The following is a 22781-nucleotide window of genomic DNA, read 5'->3' on the forward strand; positions in this document are numbered from 1 at the left end:
GGTCACACAGCAGACATGTGGTGGAGCCAGAATTAGAATGCAGGTCCTTCTGACTCCCAGGCCCCCGTTTTATCCCTTAGGCCACATCCTCCCCACCAAGATGGAAGCAGACACTCTTCAATTTCCCTTGCCCTGACCCCCCTACCAAACCCAGACCCAGATATGTGCCTCTCTCAGATACTCTGAACTTTCTCAGCTTCTCATATGTGAGTGGCTAGTCCTTTAGCTCCATCTGTCATTAGAATTTTCATTTCACTTCCCCCTCCAGAGGGTAATTTCTCCTTAGAGTGAGGAGGAGGGAAGAGCCTAAACTGGGGTGTAAAGGTGAAGAACAGAGAAGAGAGGGTGAGAGCTAATCGAGTGTCTTAATGACTTTAATGACCAGGAGTTTGGAAGCAGCATGGCCTAATGATTAAAGCATAGGCCTGGGAGTCAGAAGGACCAGGGTTCCAATCCCAGCTCCGCCACTTGTCTGCTGTGTGACCTTGAGCAAGTCACTTCACTTCTCAGTGCCTCAGTTCCCTCATCTGGAAAATGAGGAATAAGGAGGTGTTCTCAATATGGGACATGGACTGTGTCTAACCTGATTACCTTGTCTCTAACTCAATGCTTAAAACACTGCTGGGCACAAAGTAAGTGCATAACAAATACCATAATAAAAAGTTCAGACACAAAGAGGAATGTGAACCAGTGGAGATTATTAGGTCCAACATGGGGCTCACAGTCTGAGTAGGAGAGAGCACAGGTATTCAATCCCCATTATGCAGATGAGGGAATTGAGGTACAGAGAAGTTAAGTGACATGCCCAGGGTCTCACAACAGACAAGTGGTGGAATCATCTTGCTACCAACCCCTCACCCATGGCTTGTTTCTGGCTTGGAACTCTTTCCACACTAAGCCATGCTGCTTTTCTGAAGTGAAACAGCTTCAACCTCACAAAATGATGTCATCACATTCCACCTTGGAGCGTTGAATCCTGGTTTCTCCTCTTTTTAACATACTCTAATTATGGTGCTGGAATGAAACTGGGCCACTGGAAAACACAGGCAGCCGGGGTGATCCCCGAACACATAACGACAGAAACGGCTTCAACCAGGGCAGCCTGGACTTTTTCCTGGAAGGGTGAGGGAGTGATGGCAGCTTCAGCAGACACCACCACCAGGAGGAGATCAGGAAGGAGCTGGGAGGGTGAAGAGAAGGGACTGGGAGATTTAAGAAGGAATTTCCACTCTTTAACCATCTCCCCTCTGGACCATCAGGACCTTTATTCACTCACAGACAAAGGTGGGATGATGAAGGTCAGACTTAGCCTTTCCATCCAGCAACTGGCCTAACCAACTTCAGTTCTCAGAGGAGAAATCAGCCTCTGGAGGTGAAGATAAATAGGAACCTCTTGCCTTAACTTGCAGCATATCCTCTGCCACCATTACAGGAGTGATCCATTTACTTCAGTGACTTAGCTGGGAGAATGCTAATTAGTGTTACCCATTGGTATAGGACTTGCATGGTTTAAATGTCAAACTTCTGTTATAATTTTCAAAAGATTAAAACTACAGGACATATAAAAGCCTTTGAGTCATGCTTATTATTTCACACCGTGTGTGCTTGAATCTATCAACAGTAGAGTTACCCTGCCCTTTAAAAAAACCTTTCGGCCTCTCGAGAAAATTGAACGCAATCATTTTTTTCGACCTTCCCTGCTAAGTTCAAAGAAGCATGACAGATCTAGAGTGCAGGTGGCCTTTCAAAGCCCTGTGAAATCCCACTAGCAAAATTGGTCCCTATTATTTTAGGATAAGATGTCTTTCCAATTTCCATCATAACCCATTCCACTGGGTTTGTGACCAGAGGACATTATTTTACTACATTTCTGACCACAAAATTCTACTGGCTAAAATGGGATTCGCCACAAAGGGAGAAGGCCTATAAACAGAAAGATCAATCAATCAATCAGTCATATTTAGTGAGTGCTTACTGTGTGAAGAGCACAATATTAGTCGCTTGGGAGAGTACAATTTATCATGTTCCCCACTCACAGAGAGGAACATGTGCATAGAGCATGGGACTGGGAGTCAGGAGGACCTGGGTTCCAATTCAGACTCTGACACTTATCTGCCATATGGCCTTGGGCAAGTCACTTAACTTCTCTGTGCCTTGGTTACCTCATCTGTAAAACTGGGATTAGAACTATAAACCCCATGTGGTACATGGACTTTGTCCAACACTTAATAACCCAGCATTTAATACGAAGACTGGCACATAGTAAGAGCATAATAAATATCATACAAAAAAGAGCCTACTGTCTACTGTCTACCTAGAAGACAGTAGCGTGGCTCAGTGGAAAGAGCACGGGCTTTGGAGTCAGAGGTCATGGGTTCGAATCCCCACACGGCCACTTGTCAGCTGTGTGACTTTGGGCAAGTCACTTAACTTCTCGGTGCCTCAGTTACCTCATCTGTAAAATGGGGATTAAGATTGTGAGCCCCACGTGGGACAACCTGATTCCCCTGTGTCTACCCCAGCACTTAGAACAGTGCTCGGCACATAGTAAGCACTTAACAAATACCAATATTATTATTATTATTATTAGTGTGTCTAGAGACACACATTAAAATACATTATGGCTATGTACAGAAGGGCTGGGAGGCTGAGGGTGGGGTGAATAAAGAGTACAAATCCAAGTGCAAGAGTGAAGTAGAAGGGAGAGGGAGTAGGGAAAATTAAGACTTAGGGAAGACCTCTTGGAGAAGATGTGATTTTAATAAGGCTTTGAAGGTGGGGAGATTGATGATCTGTCAGATATGCAGTGGGAGGGAGTTCCAAGCCAGAGGCAGGCCATGGTGAGGGGTCGGTAGTGAGATAGAGGAGATTGAGATATGGTGAGTAGGAGAGAAGTGAACATGCTGGGCCGAAGTAGGGAATCAGTGAGATGACCTAAGAGGAGACAAGGTGAATGAGTGCCTTAAAATCAATGGTAAGGAGTTTCTGTTTGATGCAGAGATAGATGGACTACCACTGGAAGTTCTAGAGGAGAGGGGAAACATGGACTGAAAATTTGTTTTGAAAAATGATCCAGGCAGCAGAGTGAAATATGGACTGGAGTGGGGAGAGAAAGGAGGCAGGGAGGTCAGCAAGGATGCCAAAGCAGCAGTCAAGGAGGGAAATGATAAGTACCTGGGTCAGCATGGTAGCAGTTTGTGTGGAGAGGAAAGAGTAAATTCTAGAGATGTTGTAAAGGTAGAACCAACAGGATTTGGTGATAGGTTGTATGTGTGAGTTCAATGAGACAGATGAGTCAAGGATAACACCAAGGTTACAGGCTTGTGAGAATGGAAGGATGATGGGGCAGTCAACAGTAATGGGAAAATCAAGGGAAGGACAGGTTTGAGTGGGTAGATAAGGAGTTCTTTTTGGAACATGTTACATTTGAGGTGTCGGTGGAACATCTAGGTAGAGATGTCTTGAAGTTGGGAGGAAATGTGAGATTGCAGAGAGGAAGATACATCAGGACTGGAAATGTAGATTTGGGAATCAATTGCATAGAGATGGTAGTTGAAGCCATGGGAGTAAATGAGTTCTCCAAGGGAGTAGGTTTAGATGGAGAATAGAAGGAGACCCAGAACTGAGCCTTGAGAGACTCCCACAGTTAGAGAATAGAAGCTTGAGGAGGAGCCCAGGAAAGAGACTGAGAATGAGCTGCCAGAGAGATAGGAGGAGAACCAGGATAGGACATTCATTCATTCATTCATTCAATAGTATTTATTGAGCGCTTACTATGTGCAGAGCACTGTACTAAGGGCTTGGAATGTACAATTTGGCAACAGATAGAGACAATCCCTGCCCAATGATGGGCTTACAGTCTAATCAGGGGAGACAGACAGACAAAAACAAGACAACATAATCATGCTAAATAGAATCAAGAGGATGTACACCTCATTAACAAAATAAATAAGGTAATAAAAATATATACAAATGAGCACAGTGCTGAGGGGAGGGGAAGGGAGAGGGGGGAGGAGCAAAGGGAAAGGGGGCTTAGCTGAGGGGAGGTGAAGGGAGGAAGGGGGAGGGAGCAGAGGACGGAGGGGGAGCAGTTAGAGAGCAGAGGGAAAAGGGGAAGTTCGGTTTGGGAAGGCCTCTTGGAGGAGGTGAGGACATTGTCAGCTGAGATTGGATAATTTTTCCAGGAGAAAGAGGAGGTTCACAGTGTTGAAGTTGAGGAGGACTAAGTTGGTATAGAGGATACTGGATTTGGCAAAAAGATATCATTTGTGACCTTTCAGAGGGCAGCTTTCATGGAGCAAAGGGAGAGGAAGACAGGTTGGAGGGTGTCAAGAGAATTGGAGAAGAAGGAGCGGAGGCAGCAGGAGTAGATAACTCAAGGAGTTTGGAGAGGAATGGTCTGAAGGACATGGGTTGATGACTAGAGGGAGCCGTGAGGTCAAGGGAAGAATTTTTTTTAGGATAGAGGACACATGAACATGTTTGAAAGCAGTAGGGAAGAAGTCTTTGGTAAGTGAACAGTTGAAGATGGTGTAAAGGAAGAAGAATGGAGGAACCAAGTATTTTGATAAGGTGTGAAGGGATGGGGTCAGAAGCACAGGTAGAGAGGAGAGATTTTAAGAGGAGGCAGGAGAGTTCCTCTGGAGATACTGCAGGGAAAGATGGGAGAGTTCAAGAAAAGGCAGAAGGAGGGAGGGACTAGAGAGGAGCAGGAGAGATTTTAGGTAGATCATACCTGATGGCTTCAATTTTATCAATAAAGATGTGCTTGATAATCTGCATTTAGTAGATGTATTAAATTTAGGTCTCCATCTCCATACTCCATATCTTTATTTTAGTGATAACGGTACTTATTAGCACCCACTGAGTAAAATGCACTGTACTGAGAGTTTGGGAAAGTACACCAAATGCACAAGGCATGTTTCCTACCCAAAAGGAGCAGGGGAGACAGACATAAAAATACCATCATCATCAAGTGTATTTATTGGGTGCTTCCTATGCTAAGCATTGAATTAAGCACTTGGGAGAGTACAATTAATGGAGCTAGTAGACACATTTCCTATCCACAACATAGTTACAATTGAACATATATACCTCTAGTTGTCCTTCCTGTTTGATAAAGACACCACTGATGGTGAAGCTCCTCGGGGGCAGGGAACTTATAGTAATATTAATAATAATAATAATACTAATGATTGTGCTATTTGTTAAAAGCTTAGTATGTGCCAGGCACTGAACTAAGTTCTGAGGTGGATACAAGCAAACCAGGTTGGACACAGTCCCTGTCCCACATTAGGCTTGCAGTCTCAATCCCCATTTTACAAATGAGGTAACTGAGGCATAGAGAAGTGAGTGACTTCCCCAAGGTCACACAGCAGACATGTGGCAGTCTACCAACTCTTGTATTCTCCCAGGTGTCTAGTACAGTCCTGTGAACAAAGTAAGCTTTTGATAACTATCACTGATGGAAGTTCACCCATGAGTGTGTGTGTGTCTGGAAAGGTAAATGCAGGATTCAATATGCCTCAGCAACACTGTGCACATAGAGATATACACACAAGGATGGGTATGATGAAATAGATATCAAAGGGCTAGGATGTGTGGTTTGGGTTGATATGACTCTGAGCCCTTTGTGGGCAGGGATTGTCTCTATTTGTTGCTAAATTGTACTTCCCAAGTGCTTAGTATGTGCTCTGCACACAGTAATTGCTCAATAAATATGATTGAATAAATGAACGAATGAACTTGGGGTCATGAGAATCAATAAGGGGGCTTGTTGAAGATAGTGAGGTTTGGAGAGAACACTGAACATGGGAAGAGCTGCAATTGGGTGAATTTGGGGAGTGGGCTTCACAGGCTAGGGGAAAAGTGTGAGGGAGGGGATGAAGGCAAGAGAATCTAGGTGAGATATTAATAGAAAGGGAAATTGGAAGAATGAAAACCTTGAGGAAAGAGCTCATATCTTTCAATGACTTGTGCATCTAGTGAGTTTTGGATAACTAATAGCAGTTGATTAATATCTCAGAGGTGCCATGTCTTATTCTCATGTGTGTATTCTCTTCCAGCATTTAGTAGAGTGTTCTGCCCACAGAAAGTGCTTAATAAATAACACTTCTATTCCTACTAGGAGATGGGACCTGAGGTTCTCTTGAGGCTCTCTGATTTTATTAGTCATTACTAAGCATAATTCATTCATTCATTCACTAGTATTTATTGAGCATTTACTGTGTGCAGAGCACTGTACTAAGTGCTTGGGAACTACAATTAAGCCACCAATAGAGACAATCCCTTTTCCTCTGCTCCTCCTCCCCTTCCCATTGCCCCTACTCCTCCCTCTGCTTCCCCCCGTCCCCGCCCCACAGCACTTGTGTATATTTTGTATATTATTACCCAAAATCAGAAGCCATGCATTTCTTTATTCTTGGCTATGGACCCTCCATCCATTCCATACCTATACTTCCGTGATTATTATCATTATTAGTAGTAGTAGTATATATACATAGTAGTATACTATGTACATATTTACTATTAATTTATTTTATTAATGATGTGTACATATATATAATTCTATTCATTTATACTGATGCTATTGATGCCTGTCTACTTGTTTTGTTTTGTTGTCTGTATTCCCCCTTCTAGACTGTGAGGCTGTTGCTGGGTAGGAATTGTCTCTATCTGTTTCCGAATTGTACTTTCCAAGCACTCAGTTCAGTGCTCTGCACACAGTAAGTGCTCAATAAATACGATTGAATGAATGAATGAAATCCCTGCCCACAACAGGCTCACAGTCTAGAAGACTGTAATGACTCTAGCTAGACTGCTAATTATTTTGGAGTCATATTAGCTCTCTGAAGACACCTTCAATCATTTAATTAATGGTATTAGAGTGCTTAATGTGGGCAGAGCCCTGTACTAAGCGCTTGGGAGTGTATAGCTCAATGGAGTTGGTTAACACAATCCTTGCCCTCAAGGAGCAGCATGGTCTGGTGGAAAGAGGATGGGCCTGAGGGTCAGAGGATCTGCATTCTAATCCCAGCTCTGCTAATTGCTTGCTGTATGACTTCGGACAAGTCACTTGACAAATGTCACAATTATTATCATTGTTTTATTATTATTAGATTGTAAGCCCCACGTGGGACAGGGGCTGTGTGTGACCTGATTAACTTAACTCCAGTGCTTAGAACAGTGCTTGACACACAGTATGCTTAACAAATGTACTATTACTACTACTACTAATAGTAATAATAATCAAGGGAGTATAGGTATGGAATGGATGGAGGGTCCATAGCCAAGAATAAAGAAAGGCATGGCTTCTGATTTTGGGTTATAATATTTCCACCAGCCACCTTGAGCACTCAGGATTTCTGTATATTTTGTATGTTCCCAAGAACCTAATGCAGTGCTTGATACAAAGCCATCCAACACACTCTGCATGCAGGAGGACCTCAATAAATGCTAAAAATGGATATTAAAGAAGATGATGATAAGGATAATAATAATAATGTTGGTATTTGTTAAGCGCTTACTATGTGCAGAGCACTGTTCTAAGCGCTGGGATAGATACAGGGTAATCAGGTTGTCCCACATGAGGCTCACAGTTAATCCCCATTTTACAGATGAGGTAACTGAGGTGCCGAGAAGTTAAGTGACTTGCCCACAGTCACACAGCTGACAAGTGGCAGAGTAGGGATTCGAACCCATGACCTCTGACTCCATAGCCTGGGCTCTTTCCACTGAGCCATGCTGCTTCAAGGGTGAAATTGAGGGTGATCAATCAATCAATCAATGGTATTTATTGAGCCCCTACCCCATGCAGAGCACTGTACTAAGTGCTTGGGAGAGTACAAAACAACAGAATTAGCAGACACATTCCCTGACAACAACGAGCTTACTGTCTAGAGGGTAATGATCATGTATTACTTATGATGACGTCTTCCAAGAAATGAAAACATCAGTTCCTACAAATGTGTGTATTTTTGCTAGAGTTCTGACCTAGAAGGGTAGAAATCTTAATCAAACAATTTCTTACCTTTGTCAAAGCTAAACACATTTTAATTCACATTTGACTGTGCATGGGGGTATAGTTATTAAGATGATTTATCACCTGTTTACCCCTTGTTGTTATTTATCTGTTTTGAAGTATGATTTTATGGCTTGGTTAGGAAATCTACAGAGAAAGGGGTTATACTGCTGCAAAGCCTGGAAAATAAGAGGATTCCTTTATAATTATTTTGTTATGAAAAGCAATAAATAAAACAATTTTCACCTGGCATTCAGCATGCTTTATTTTAAGTGGCATGCGCTATTTCAGGCACTCTCAAAAGCCAGATTACACATTAGAGGCTTATTGCACATTACCCTCATTTCATTAAATTTAAATGGAATTTGAAATCATTTTGACTTTTTTGGTTCTGAGTCGCCTATATTTTCATGCCATCCTTGTCTCTGACGGGCACGCAGGCAGAGAGACAGATAGATATAAAAGACAGCCATTTTGTGTGCAGTGGATGTTTTGGTTAAGCTATAAAACTATTCATGAAGACCCACACCTTTCTGGAAAATATTGGAACTTTGAATTTTGCTTGTTTTTTTCTTTTTGCTTCCACTTCATTATCCTCCTCCTTCTCATGATCATCATCAATAATGACATTTATCAAGCATTTATTGGGTTCAGAACGGAGCTCGAGAACTGAAAATAAATGTAAAAGACATGGTCACTGCCAATCAGTGGTATTTATTGAGTGCTTAGTGTGTGCAGAACACTGTACTAAGTGCTTAAGAGAGCCCAGAAGATGGTAGGGTACATGATCTCTTTCCTCATGGATCTGGGGGAAGACAGACATTAAAATAAATTACAAGTAGAGGAACATAATGGAATAAGGATATGTGCCTAAGTACTGGGAGTGGTGAGTGAGTATTTAATTGCTTAGGATGTGCAGTCTTACAGTGCATAGGTGATGCAGAAGGGAGGAGCTCTGAGTATCTTTCAAATTGAGGGAGGCAGGTAGGCACAAACTTCCAAATGAAAGTATAAGTAAAGGAGTAAAAGTTCTGATACAAATGACAGTGAAAAATTAAACAAATTAAATTAATAACAAATAATTAAGAGATAACAAACATGGGTGCTAAGGTGTCTGAAGGGGTGCTCTGGCCATGATGGAGATAATCAGGTTATATCTCTTGGAAGAGGTGGCTTTTAAGGAGGTTTTGAAGGGAGGGAGAGAGGTTTTGGCAGATGTGAAGCAAGATGGCAGTTCCATATGCAGGGGGAAGGATTTGAGCAACATGTGGGAACCAAAGGAGTTGCAATAAAACACCATTTGTACAGAAGCAGCCTGGCCTAGTAGAAAGGTCAAGGGCCTGGGAGTCAGAAGACCTGGTCTAGTCCTGCTCCACCTCTTGCCTGCTGTGTAACCTTGGTCAAGCCACTTAACTTCTCTGGGACTCTATTTCCTCATCTGTAAAATAGGTTTAAATACCCACTCTCCCTCCCTGTTAGATTGATAGCCCCATGTGGAATAGGAATTATGGCTAACCTGATCATTTTGCTTCTACTCGGGAACTTAGTATAGTGCCTGGGACCAGGTTAGATCTTAACAAATGCCACAATTAATAATAATTATGGTACTTGTTAAGCGCTAACTAGGTGCCAAGCACCGTTCTCAGTGCTCCAGTAGATACAAGTACATCAGGTTGGACACAGTCCCTGTCCCACATGGGGGCTCACACTCTTATTCCCATTGTACAGATGAGGTAACTGAGGCACAGAGAAGTGAAGTGACTTACCAAAGTCACCCAACAGATGTATGGAAGAGCCATGATTAGAACTCATGTTCTTCAAATTCCCAGGCCTGTGCTCTATCCACTAAGCCATGCTGTTTCTCATAATTACTCCCATGATCATTAGTATTGTCATTTGAAGGCAAGGTGGGGAAGAAAAAGACTGTGAACTGGAATGCAGCTGGGGAAGGGAGAGCATAAATGAAAAAGAAGTGGCTGTAGATATTTTCTTCCTCCTCTCTGTCCATGGCTAACATAATAATCATAATAATAATAATAATAATGGTATTTGTTAAGCACTTAGTATGTGCCAAACACTCTTCTGAGTGCGGGGGTATAGTCAAGGTAATCCGGTTATCCCATGTGGGGCTTACAGTTTTCATCCCCATTTTACACGAGCTAACTGAGGCACAGAAAAGTTAAGTGGCTTACCCAAGGTCACACAGGAGACAAGTGGCCGAGCAGGGATTAGAACCCACATCCTCCGATTCCCAAGGCCGTGCTCTTTCTGCTAAGCCACCCCTTCCACCTCTCCTTAAATGAGACATATGAAAGAAGGGGGTCCTGCTCCCCTATCACCTATACATCACCAAACTTACCTGTTTGACAGCGTAGAGGAGTCTCCCATAGCAGTAGATCATAACCAGCACTGGGATGACCAGGCAGAAGATGAAGAGACACACGATATACGACACAGACACTGGGGACTTGGAGGACCAATGCACGGAACAGCTGGTCCCGGCTCCCTCCGTGCCATAACTGCTCCAGCCGAGGAGAGGAGGGATGGTCCAAATCAGAGAGTAAATCCAAGAGGCACCCACCGCCAGCACGGCTTTCTGATAGTCTGTGCTCTGCTTGGGGTGGAGCGTGAGGGTTCTGTAACGTTCGTAGGACAACACAGCCAGGGAGATCAGAGACACGATGCCTGGAGGAGGGAAGGATAAAAGCACTTGGAATCAGAGTTTTGCAGTCATCAGGTGGATGAGCTCATTATGGCAGGGAAGGGGTCTGCTAATTCTGTTCTATTGTACACTCTCAAACTGTTAGTACAGTGCTCTGCAACTGTAGGAGAAGTAACGTGGCTTAATGAATAGACCACGGGCCTGGGAATCAGAAGGACCTGGGTTCTAATCGTGGGTCTGGCACTTTGCTGTGGGATCTTGAGCAAGTCACCTCTCTTCTCTAGGCTTCAGTTCCCTCATGTGTAAAATGGGGGTTAAGACTGTGAGCCCCTTGTGGGACAGGGACTGTGTCCAACCTGGTTAGCTTGTATCTACCCCAGGACTTAGAACAGTGGTTGGTACATAGTAAGTCTTAATAAGTACCATTATTATTATTATTATTATTATTAGCATGGCTCAGTGGAAAGAGCACGGGCTTTGGGGTCAGAGATCATGAGTTCGAATCCCGGCTCTGCCACTTGTCAGCTGTGTGACTGTGGGCAAGTCAATTAACTTCTCTGTGCATCAGTTACCTCATCTGTAAAATGGGGATTAAGACTGTGAGCCCCACGTGGGACAACCTGATTCCCCTGTGTCTACCCCAGCACTTAGAACAGTGCTCTGCACATAGTAAGCGCTTAACAAATATCAACATTATTATTATTATTGTAAGTGCTTAACAAGTACCATAATTATTATTATTATTATAAGTGCTCAGTGAATACCACTGATTGATTGATTGACTGACTGACTAGGGCATGGGAAGTTTCGAGGGAAATCCTGCTAAAGTGAATGGACGTCACTTTTCATTTGAAAACTGGGGAAGAAGTGCCCATCTTTAGAAGATTGCAAGCTTCGGTTAGACCACTGAGTTTTTCTCAGAAACAGCATTTATCAAGAGCAGACTGTGCTCTGGGCATTGTACTGGGTACTGAGGAACTTAAAAGTGCAGTGAAAGATAGACTTCTTGCCCTTGAAGTGCTTGAGATGTAGTAATAATAATAATAATAATGTTGGTATTTGTTAAGCACTTACTATGTGCAGAGCACTGTTCTAAGCGCTGGGGTCGATACAGGGTAATCAGGTTGTCCCACGTGAGGCTCACAGTTAATCCCCATTTTACAGATGAGGAAACTGAGGCAAAGAGAAGTTAAGTGACTTGCCCACAGTCACACAGCTGACAAGTGGTAGAGCTGGGATTCGAACCCATGAACTCTGACTTCCAAGCCCAGGCTCTTTCCACTGAGCCATGCTGCTTCTCTAATAGGAGAGACAAAAGAACACCAACTTAACACAAACAAAATGAGAAGCAGCGTGACCTAGTAGATAGAGCATGGGTCTGAGGGTCATAAGGATCTGGGTTCTAATCTCAGCTCTGCCACTCATCTGCGGTGTCACCTTGGGCAAGTGACTTCACTTCTCTGGGCCTCTGTTACCTCGCAGGAAAAATGGTGATTAAGACTGTGAGCCCCAAGTGGGACAGGGACTGGGTCCAAACTGATTTCCTTGTATCTATCCCAGCACTTAGTACAGTGTTCTGCACAGAGTAAGCCTTCAATAAATACCATCGATTGATTAGAAAATTTAGATTCATCCTTGTACCATCCCAGGAAAATAATTATGTTTCACCAGTAATAAGTTGCTCAAAAAATGCACCACTCTTGAAGGGTTTAAGGTTGGTGAGAATCATTTGGGTCTTTAGCTTTTAGTTCCTACCATGGATGACAACATTGGTTTGTGAGTTTTCCAGTCTCCACTAGGTTTGGAGGTAAAATGGGAAACAGAGGAAAACACAACATGGAACAAACCCAGGAGCACAACAAGGATCCATTTTTAGTTGGGTGGGTGCTTCAGTTCTGAGCTGGTCTTTTCTGCCACATTCACATGTGTGAATAGGAACTTGTGTGTATGCATGTATGTACATAATTTGGCTGATAATAAGGATTAATAATTAACACACTTATTGACCACTTACTAGATACCAAGTGCTGGGTAGATACACTATCAACTCACTGTGGGCAGAGAATGTGTCTGTTATGTTGTGGTGTTGTACTCTCCCAAGTGCTTAGTAAGTTCATTCTCTAGACTGGTAAGCTCACTGTGGGCAGGAATGTGTTTATTATATTGTTATACTGTACTCTCCCAAGTGCTTAATACAATGATTTGCATACAGTGAGTGCTTAATAAATACAATTGAGTGACTGAGAGAATGACTTAGTACAGTGCCCTGCACACTATAAGCACTCGATAAATGTGATAGATGAATTGACTGATGGATTGATCAAACACCACCTCTGTCCCACACAGGGCTCACAGTCAATCTTATCCCCATTATCCAGATGAGGAACTGAGCCCCAGGGAGGTTATAAAACTTCTCCAAGTTCTCAAAGCAAGCCAGTGTCAGAAGAAGGGCTAGAATCTGGGTTTTCTAATTACCACTCCTGTGCTCTGTCCACTAGGCCATGTTATTAATATTTTTTTAACATTCTGTTTATTCTGATTTCTTATCTTGGATGCCTTGATGGAAACATGTTGAGTAGAATCTCAAAGAATCAAAGAGAATAATAATAATAATGTTGGTATTTGTTAAGTGCTTACTATGTGCAGAGCACTGTTCTAAGCGCTGGGGTAGATACAGGGTAATCAGGTTGTCCCACATGAGGCTCACAGTTAATCCCCATTTGACAGATGAGGTAACTGAGGCACAGAGAAGTGAAGTGACTTGCCCACAGTCACCCAGCTGACAAGTGGCAGAGCTGGGATTCGAACTCATGACCTCTGACTCCCAAGCCCGTGCTCTTTCCACTGAGCCAAGAGAAGCAACATGGGCTAGCGTGGCTTAGTGGAAAGAGCACGAGCTTGGAGTTAGAGGCCATGGGCTCGAATCTCAGCTCCACCTCTGTCTGCTGTGTGACTTTGGGCAAGTTATTTCAATTCTCTGTGCCTCAGTTCCCTCGTCTGTAAAATGGGGATTGAGACTGTGAGCCCCACATGGGACAGAGACTGTGTCCAACCCGATTTACTCATATCTACCCCAGCGCTTACTACAGTGCCTAGCACATAGTAAGCACTAACAAATACCACAATTATTATTATTATGTGGGACAACTTGATTACCTTGTATCTACTCCAGTGCTTAGAACAGTGCTTGGCACATAGAAAGTGCTTAACAAATAGCATAATAATAATAATAGTGGAAAAAGCCCAGAGCTGAGACTCAGAGGACCTGCATTCAAATCGTGGCTCTGCCACATCTCTGCAAGTCACTGCAAGTCTTGGACAAGTCACTCGGCTTCTCTGGGCTTTAGTTTCCTCATCTGTAAAGTGGAGATTGGATAATAACAACAATAATTATGGTTTTTGTGCCAGGCACTGTTCTAAGCCCTGGGGCAGATACAAGATATTCGGGTTGGACACAGTCTGTCTCTGTCCTACATAGGGCTCACAGTCTTAATCCCCATTTTACAGAGAGAAGTGAAGTGACTTGCCCAAGGTCACCCAGCAGGCACGTGATGGAGTGGGGATTAGAACCCATGACCTTCTAACTCCCAGGCCCGTGCTCTAGCCACTAAACCATGCTGCCCTTCTCTCCCATGCCTTTCTACTTGAACCCTGAGCCCCCATGTAGGACAGGGATTGTGTCCAAACTGATTATTTTGTATCTACCCCAGTGCTTAGTACAGTGTTTGGCACATAGTAAGGGCTTAACAAGTACCATAATTATTATCATTATCGTATAAACCTGAGTGGTTTGCTTTTAAAGCAAATCCAAGAAGCTCACAAAACTGAAGACAAACTGTGATGTGGTAACAGAATCAACAGCTCCAAAAGAAATAACTCCATTATTACAGGCTTTTAATTACTTATTCGGAAGGGCATTTCACTTTATTTCTTTCATTATTAATTTGCCAAATGAGGATTCTGTCTTCAAGATAGAGACATGGAATGAAAGATTTCTTGCCATAGGAGTTTGGAAAATTAATCTTCCTTGAACTGATGAAGAATAACTTATATCAGCATGTAATACAGTTAAGCATGAAATGATTTTTCAAAGCACATCAATTATCAGAGGATGTCAACTTTAAACTGGAAAAATGGTCAGCAATTTGCATTGTTCCCTTACATAATGAGAACCTGAGAATGGACTGCCTCTCAAGCAAATAATCTCACTGCCTATAATTATTTTATCAGTAATCACATTATAACATGCCTTTTCTTTGAATGCACAATTACTGATGGGTAAATCATGTCTTAATCTATTCAAGTCACCTAAGAGAGAAGTTTTAGCCTTATTAGACATGAGACCTGATCACAAGAATAACAGATAATTTCATGTAAGTATAGTAAGTGTATAGGTGGGAGTGTTATTTGCAAAAAGTTTAATAATAATAATTTTGGTATTTGTTAAGCGCTTACTATGTGCCAAGCACTTTTCTAAGTAGTGGCTAGTTACAAGGTAATCAAGTTGTCCCACATGGGGCTCGTAGTCTTAATCCCCATTTTCCAGATGAGGTAACTGAGGCCCAGAGAAGTTAAGTGATTTGCCCAAAGTCACACAGCTGATAAGTGGTGGAGCCGGCCTTAGAACCCAAGACCTCTGACTCCCAAGCCCGTGCTCTTTCCACTGAGACATGCTTTACAATCAAGAGGAATAGTGGCTGACCCTCATCAAATTTGATCTGGAGAAACACCAAGAAATTTGCATTCAGCTGAGCTTGTGAGTTGGTGGCATTCTTTGGAAATAGGAATTGATGCTCAATGACAAAATTATTTGTGGTAGGACACCTGAGCTGAAGAAAGCTAAGGAGTTTACAGTCCTCTAGACTATAAGCTTATTGTGGACAGGGCACATGTCGACCAGTTCTTTTGTACTGTACTCTCCCAAATCCTTAGTATAGTGCTCTGCACACTGTAGATGCTCAATAAATACTACTGATTGATTGACTGACTAAATCAGCAGACTGAGAGTCAGGGATGAATTCACTTTTCTGATTGTGGAGGTCTCAAAAATACCTCTCTTAAAGCAGCAGGGTAAAGTTTCACTTCAGAACACTCTGTTCATGGCTAAATATTATTATGTACATATCTGGAATTTATTTAGTTATATTAATGTCTGTGTCCCTCTCTAGACTGTAAGCTCTTTGGCAGGGAATGTGACTGCTTATTGTTATATAGTACACTCCCAAGTCCTAGGTACAGTGCTCGGCACACAGTAAACACTTAATAAACATGATTGAATGAATGAATGAAATCTTCCCCAATGGCATCTTCAGCAATGAAGGGTGTCAGGGATACCTGTCACATGTGCAGTGACCAGGCTGACTTGAGGGAGACATTTCCTAATTTGTAAGAATTTAGGCTCAGAGCTCCTAAAATTGCCTCGGCAGAAAATGGAGCTCTATTTCCCAGGCTGAGCATGAGCTGGTGAACATTTCCATATATAGTCAGTACTATAATGCATCTTTTATTGCAGGTTTTGGATTGAAAAGATTGTGAATGGGTGACTTTTTGTCCAACTTAACTTATATCTACCCCAGCATCTAGAACAGTGTTCGACACACAGTAAACACCTAACAAATAATATATAAAAAAGATGTCTCTTCTCTGCCCCCCACCTCTCTCTGTCTCTGTGAGAGTGTCTCTTAACCTCTGAGGGTCCCATAAGATTGACATCTCCTGCCCATGACAAAGGTTCTGCTTCTAGCATTTCAGAAAATTTTTCAAGGCCAATAAATGTATCTGAATAATTCATTCACTAGTATTTATTGAGCGCTTACTATGTGCAGAGCACTGTACTAAGCGCTTGGAATGTACAAATCGGCAACAGATAGAGACAGTCCCTGCCCTTTGATGGGCAAAAGTGTGTGTGGTAGCGGTGGGATAATTATTTTAGGAAAATCAGAGCTTCTCATGTTCAAAGACTCATGGAGTCTCAATCTCACAATTTGCACTGTTTGAGTGTTACAAGACACAGAGGGGACTGGCGTGATGAGAGAGAAGCAGTAAATCTAGTTAAATGATCAAAAGGCTGAGAGTGCAATCCATCAATCAGTGGTATTTATCAAGCACTTACTATTTGCAGAAAACTGTATTAAGCACTACAAGAAAACATGATCCCTGCCCACAGCAAGCTTACAGTATACAGGAGAAGATAGACATTAAAATAAATTACAACCATCAATCAATCATATTTACTGAGCACTTACTGTGTGCAGAGCACTGTACTAAGCGCTTGGGAGAGTACAATAAAACCATATAACAGACACATTCCCTGTCCACGATGAGCTCAAATCACTTAAAACTCCCTGTGCCTAAATTCTTCTTAGTAAAATGAGGACAATAAAATGAGGATAATCCCTACCTTGCAGGGATGTTGAGGGAATAAAAAGAGATACTGATGTGAAAGCACTTTGAGAAAGTATGAATGTTATACAATTTCAAGATATTGTTTGCGATTATCATGAAGGCCCAAATGAAAACTCTCTCTCGGTGGGCAGATGATTTATGGTCTAGGGATAGGAGACAACATTGTTTATTCCAGGTTCAGCTTTTATCTGCTAAACTAAGTCTCAGCAGATACTGAATGCAAAGTTAAAGTATGTAAGGCAGACAAATCAGCCAATGAGGAAAATGGCCCATTAGGATACAGAACCAATTTCCATACAAATTACTTTCCAGGGTTTATAAACTCCATCATCGGCTTTCAAGGAGAGCTTGACGCTCGTGACTTATCTGATTGCCAGGTCAGTGCCGAGGGAGGTTTTGTTCTGCTCAAGACTTCCATGCCCTATTTTACAAAACATCCATCTAGGCATCCTCAAGACAATATTACACTGGAGAGTAGCTCTGCCAAATGGGAAAATGAGTTGTCCATGTTCTGAAACTAATGAATGGGTGTATTTAGAAAAGGGATGTTTCTTTCTACCGTAAGCTCGCTATGGCAGAGAATGTATCTGCTAATTCTGTTGTAATGGACTCTCCCAAATGCTTAGTAAATACTCTGCACATAGTAAGCCGTCAATAAATACCACTGATTGACTTAGAAGATAATGTTGTTATCACCATACTTAAGGGTTTTGAAATGCTACGATTTAAAATATATGCTGCGATTAAGCCTTGAGTTAAGCCTTGAGTAAAAAGACTTTTACAGGCCTATCCCATAAAGTACAAACAATTGGTCCCTTTGAGGTGCTCTTCTATTCTGAAATATGAAAAGGCCTCCAGCAGTTTCAGCTAATAAACGCTACACCAGCCTTTTCATTTCTCTCCCATTCGATTTCTCGAGGTTTCATTCACCAGGACAAAAGATTATTCTTTGAGTTGTGCATAGCCCATGCAGGATAAATTCTTTTCTCCCCACGTAAACCTATGAAGGGAAGCTCTGCAGTTTCATTCCACATGATCGTCCTCCATAGCACTCAGCTTGTTCAAAAACCAAACCCCCCAACTTCCCAATTTTCCACACCACCATCTTTCCCTCCCTGGACTTAATAACAATAACTGTGGAATTTAAGGACTTACTGTGTGCCAAGCACTGTATTAAGTGCTGGGATATCAAAACTAACTCCTCAACGTTTGCATCCTTAAATCAGTTTATGCTGTGGGGCTGAGGGTGGGGTGAACATCTACTGCCTAGCGGAAAGGGTGAATATCTGATGCCACTGATGTCACATAGGGTGAAAGTCCAGTTCTCCTACCCTCATATCCCACCCCCATTTCAACTGGAGGCCCTCAGATTGATTTCCCCCCCCGCCCAAATCTCTTCCCCAATCCACTGTCCCTGGGGGGCAGCCCTGCTCCCTGCAGGACAAGAAGCAGCATGCCGTTGGGGATAGAGCACGTGCCTGGGAGTCAGAAGGTCATAGATTCTAATCCCGGCTCTGCCACTTGTCTGCTCTGCCACCTTGGGCAAGTTACTTCATTTCCCTGGACCTCAGCTACCTCATCTGTAAAATGGGGATTGAGACTGTGAGCCACATGTGGGATAGGGACTGGGTTCACTCTGATTGCTGCTATACACCCCAGCTCTTAGTACAGTCCTGGCACGTGGTAAGGGCTTAACAAATACCATAATGAACAAGGCAGGATGAAGATCCTGCCTGACAGGCTCGAGACAGAGAGGTAGTGATTCTTCCTGGGATAGGAAGTCCAGGGACAGTGGAGGGAGGTAATTTCTCCCATCACAATTGGCATTTGGGGGCAGGGGAGTAAAGGTCTTGGGAATAGCTAGTAGCTGGAGCTAGTCCACTTGCCCCGTCGAACTGGGAAAGGTGTCAAAGCTAACCAGTGGATCCATTTCTGGTTCACCTCTGCGTCCGAGAGCTTCATTTGTTCCCTGCCAGGTTCTGAGCCATCCAGGAGTTTCTTTGATTTTTACCTAACAATAATCCGGTTGGAAGTGGCCCCTCCAAGAGCTTTTTCCATCCAATAAATTTCCATGTGATCCTCCTTGACCTCTCACCCGCCATCAATGCCATGGTCCACCCCCTTCTCCAGGAAACATTAATGAACTTTGGCTTCATTGACCCTGTCCCCTCCTCGTTCTCCTTATATCCCTCTGGCTGCTCCTTCTCCATCTCTTTCAGGGACTCTCCTCTGCTTGCCCCTCTGCTTAACTGTCGGAGTCCCTCAAGGCTCAGTTCTGGGTCCCCTTCTATTCTCCACCTATACCCACTCACTTGGAGAACTCATTTGCTCCCAGAGCTTCAACTACCATCTCTATGCAGATGATTCCCAAATCTACATATCCAACTCTGACCTCTCTCCTTCTTGGCAGATTTGCATTTCCGGCCATCGTCAGGACATCTCTACTTGGTTCATCTCAAGGAGAACACCTCAAACATAACATGTCCAAAACAGAACGCTTCATTTTCCCACTCAAACTCCCTTAGTCTTTCCCATCACCATAGATAATACCACTATCCCCCGATCTCACAAACTCATAATTTTGGTATTATCTTCGAATCATCTCTCTCATTCCTCTCAAATATTCAGCCTGTCACCAAATCCTTTTGTTTCTACCTTCACAACATCTCTATAATCTGCTCTTTCCTCTCTATCCAAACTGCTAATACTATGTTCCAAGCACTTAAGGCCCCTTCACTTCTGCATCAGCTTCCTCACTGACCTCCTTGTTCCTGTGTCTCCCTATTCCAGTCCATTCTTCACTCTGCTGCCTGGATCATTTTTCTACTAAAAAGCTCAGTCCACATCTTCAAGAACCTCCAGTGGCTACTCATCCACCTCCACATCAAACCAAAACTCCTTACTGTCAGCTTTAAAGCACTCAGTCAGCTTGCCCTATCCTACCTTACCTTGATGATTTCTTATTACGACCCAACATGCATACTTTGCTCCCCTAACACCAACCTACTCAGTGTACCTCAATCTAATCTATTTTACCACTGATCCCTGGTCCACTTCCTCCTTGTGGCCTGGACCTCCTGCCCCCCTCATATATAAGAGGCCACTGCTCTCCCATGCTTCAAAGCCTCATTAAAATCACACCTCCTTCAAGATGCCTGCCCTGACTAAACCCTCATTTCTCCTACTGCCACTACCTTCTATGTCATCAGTATACTTGGATCTGTAACTTTTAAGTATTTGATATTTACCCTACCCTCAGAATGGAGATTAAGACTGTGAGCCCCATGTAGGACAGGGACTGTATCTAACTTGATTTGTTTGTAACCACCCCATCACTTAGTACAGTGCCTGGGACATAGTAAGTGCTTAATAAATACCATAATTATTATTATTGTTATTATTATACAACCTTTTGATTCACTTCAGGAGTTCAGTCTCCTCAAGGTCACAAAGACAATCATTCGATTTCCTGGGCCACATGCGGCCCACTGGTCAGCATGTCCAGCTCCCCAATTTCCCACACCCTTGGCCCTCCTCTTACCTAGGCAGGAATTGACGAAGCCATACCACCTGCAGCCAGGGTCCCCTCCGATCCACCGGCCAGAGATGTTGGACGCAAAACTGAGGGTGGTCCCTGAGACACAGACTAGCAGGTCACTGGCGCTGATGTTCAGCAGGATCATGTTCACGGGGTTGCGGAGGGCCTTGAACTTGCAGAAGAGAATGAGCACGATGAGATTGTTCAGGAAGCCAAACACCAGGATGATTCCCAGGAACACGGCCACCACCGTGTGACCTGTCCTAGAGAGCCCATTTCTTGGCTTTTCTTCAAAGTGCCCGGAGGTGTGCACCGCCCCAAGGTTCAGGTTAGTTGTCCAGTTCATGCTCATTTCTGACTCTGTGGAAACTCAGTGGTTCAGAGGAAAACCATGCAAATGGCAAAACTTTCAGTGACTGTGAAGGACATTAATACCACCCTCCTCTTTAGCACTGCTGATGAATGACCAGGAGGCTCTTGCCATAATTAGGGCAGCTCTGTGGACTTCTTCCACAACCAGAGCCTCTTAGAGACCGGGCAGAGCAAGTCCATCTTTGCTTCTTCTACACCAGACTGAGTTACCTCACACTCTCCAAACCTGAACAACCTTAGGTGCTTTCCAGTTCCTCCTACCATCACAGCTCCAAATGTTTCTTCTCCATGGTAAAATTACCTATAAACAAGGGGGAAAAAAGCAAGTGCTAAAGTCAAAACGATAAACCAGAGGCATGTCAAAATGTGACATTTCCTTCCAAGAAAGGATAATGGGATTTCATGTTTTAGTGTTCCTGTACCAGTACAGCTTCTTCCCAACTTACATGGGTATAGAGTTCTATCAATTCTGTTGTTTTGTACTTCCCCAAGTGCTTAGTACAGTGCTCTGTAAACAGTAAGCGCTCAATAAATACCATTTATCATGCAGTATGTAGCATTAGCAGCATTTTATTTAGCTCTTTTGAGGTGCAAAACAATCTGTGCCAGTGTATTCAAACACTCTATGCCTACCTAATGGTGTTAAGAGGTGACTTTATTTAAAATATAGCTCCTGCTTTCAGTGGCTCCAAACAATTTAGATTTTTTTTAATATCAGCTTTCCAAAAGGTTAAAAAATACTCTGTCAAGCAGGTCATTCATAATTTATCACTCGTAGCCTTTTTATTCATTCATTCAGTAGTATTTATTGAGCACTTACTATGTGCAGAGCACTGTACTAAGCACTTGGAATGTACAATTTGGGAACAGATAGAGATAATTCCTGCCCAATGATGGGTTTACAGTCTAAGTAAGACTATGGTATTGTATTTGTAAGTGCTTACTATGTGCCAGGCATTCATTCATTCATTCATTCAATCTTATTTATTGAGTGCTTACTTTGTGCAGAGCACTGTACTAAGCACTGTACTAAGTGTTGGAGTAGATACATGGTTGTCAGGTTGGACACAGTCCCTGTCCCACATGGAGTTCACAATCTTAATCTCCATTTTACAGATGAGGTAACTGAGTCACAGAGAGTGAAGTGACTTTCCCAAGGTCACACAGCAGATATGTGGCAGACATGGGATTTGAAGTCAGGTCCTTCTTACTCCCAGGCCTGTGCTCTATTTAATAAAATACACTGCTTCTCTTCTTGAAGCTCTGATTTTGGTCAGAGTATCGGAAACAATTTATGGTGGGGAAAGCTCCTGAAAAGGAGGAGAAAAAAATCAACTGATGCTTCTTGTCACCCTTCCATCCAGTTAAATTAATCAATACCATTTATTGTGTTTCTAATGTGTACAGAGCACCATGCAAAGTGCTTTGGAGATTAAAATAGAGTTAACTGGCCTGAATCCTGTTCCAAGGAACTTTCAATCTTGGAAAGGAGACAGACCCTAGAAAAAACTACAGGTAAGATGAAGCACTAGAGCATAAAGATACCTACATAAGTGGTGTAGCACAGTGTCACTGATATCTGGATAGCTTGTAATCACACCAATCCAAATTGATCCTAGATGGTTAACCTGAAACTTGATAAGTCAATCAATCAATCATACTTACTGAGCACTTACTCTGTGCAGAGCACTTTATCAAGTGCTTGGGGGAGTATAGCATGACAATAGAATAGACACATTCCCTGCCCAAGCTTATAGTCTATGGGAGGAATAACCAAAGCCTCA

General features: G+C 42.9%; 1 protein-coding gene across 1 annotated transcript; it reads right to left on the reverse strand.

Moving 5' to 3' along the window:
• Window positions 1-1006: 1006 nt before the first annotated feature.
• On the reverse strand, window positions 1007-20971 carry LOC100080566 (opsin-3-like). The gene is made up of 3 exons (XM_039914600.1): window positions 20629-20971; window positions 10380-10705; window positions 1007-1180 (listed from the first exon to the last, which is right to left on the reverse strand). Exons 1-3 carry the CDS (start codon window positions 20969-20971, stop codon window positions 1007-1009), a joined length of 843 nt encoding a protein of 280 aa, XP_039770534.1.
• Window positions 20972-22781: the final 1810 nt, after the last annotated feature.

The sequence above is a fragment of the Ornithorhynchus anatinus genome, chromosome 2, assembly GCF_004115215.2.
Source record: "Ornithorhynchus anatinus isolate Pmale09 chromosome 2, mOrnAna1.pri.v4, whole genome shotgun sequence".
Classification (NCBI taxonomy): domain Eukaryota; kingdom Metazoa; phylum Chordata; class Mammalia; order Monotremata; family Ornithorhynchidae; genus Ornithorhynchus; species Ornithorhynchus anatinus.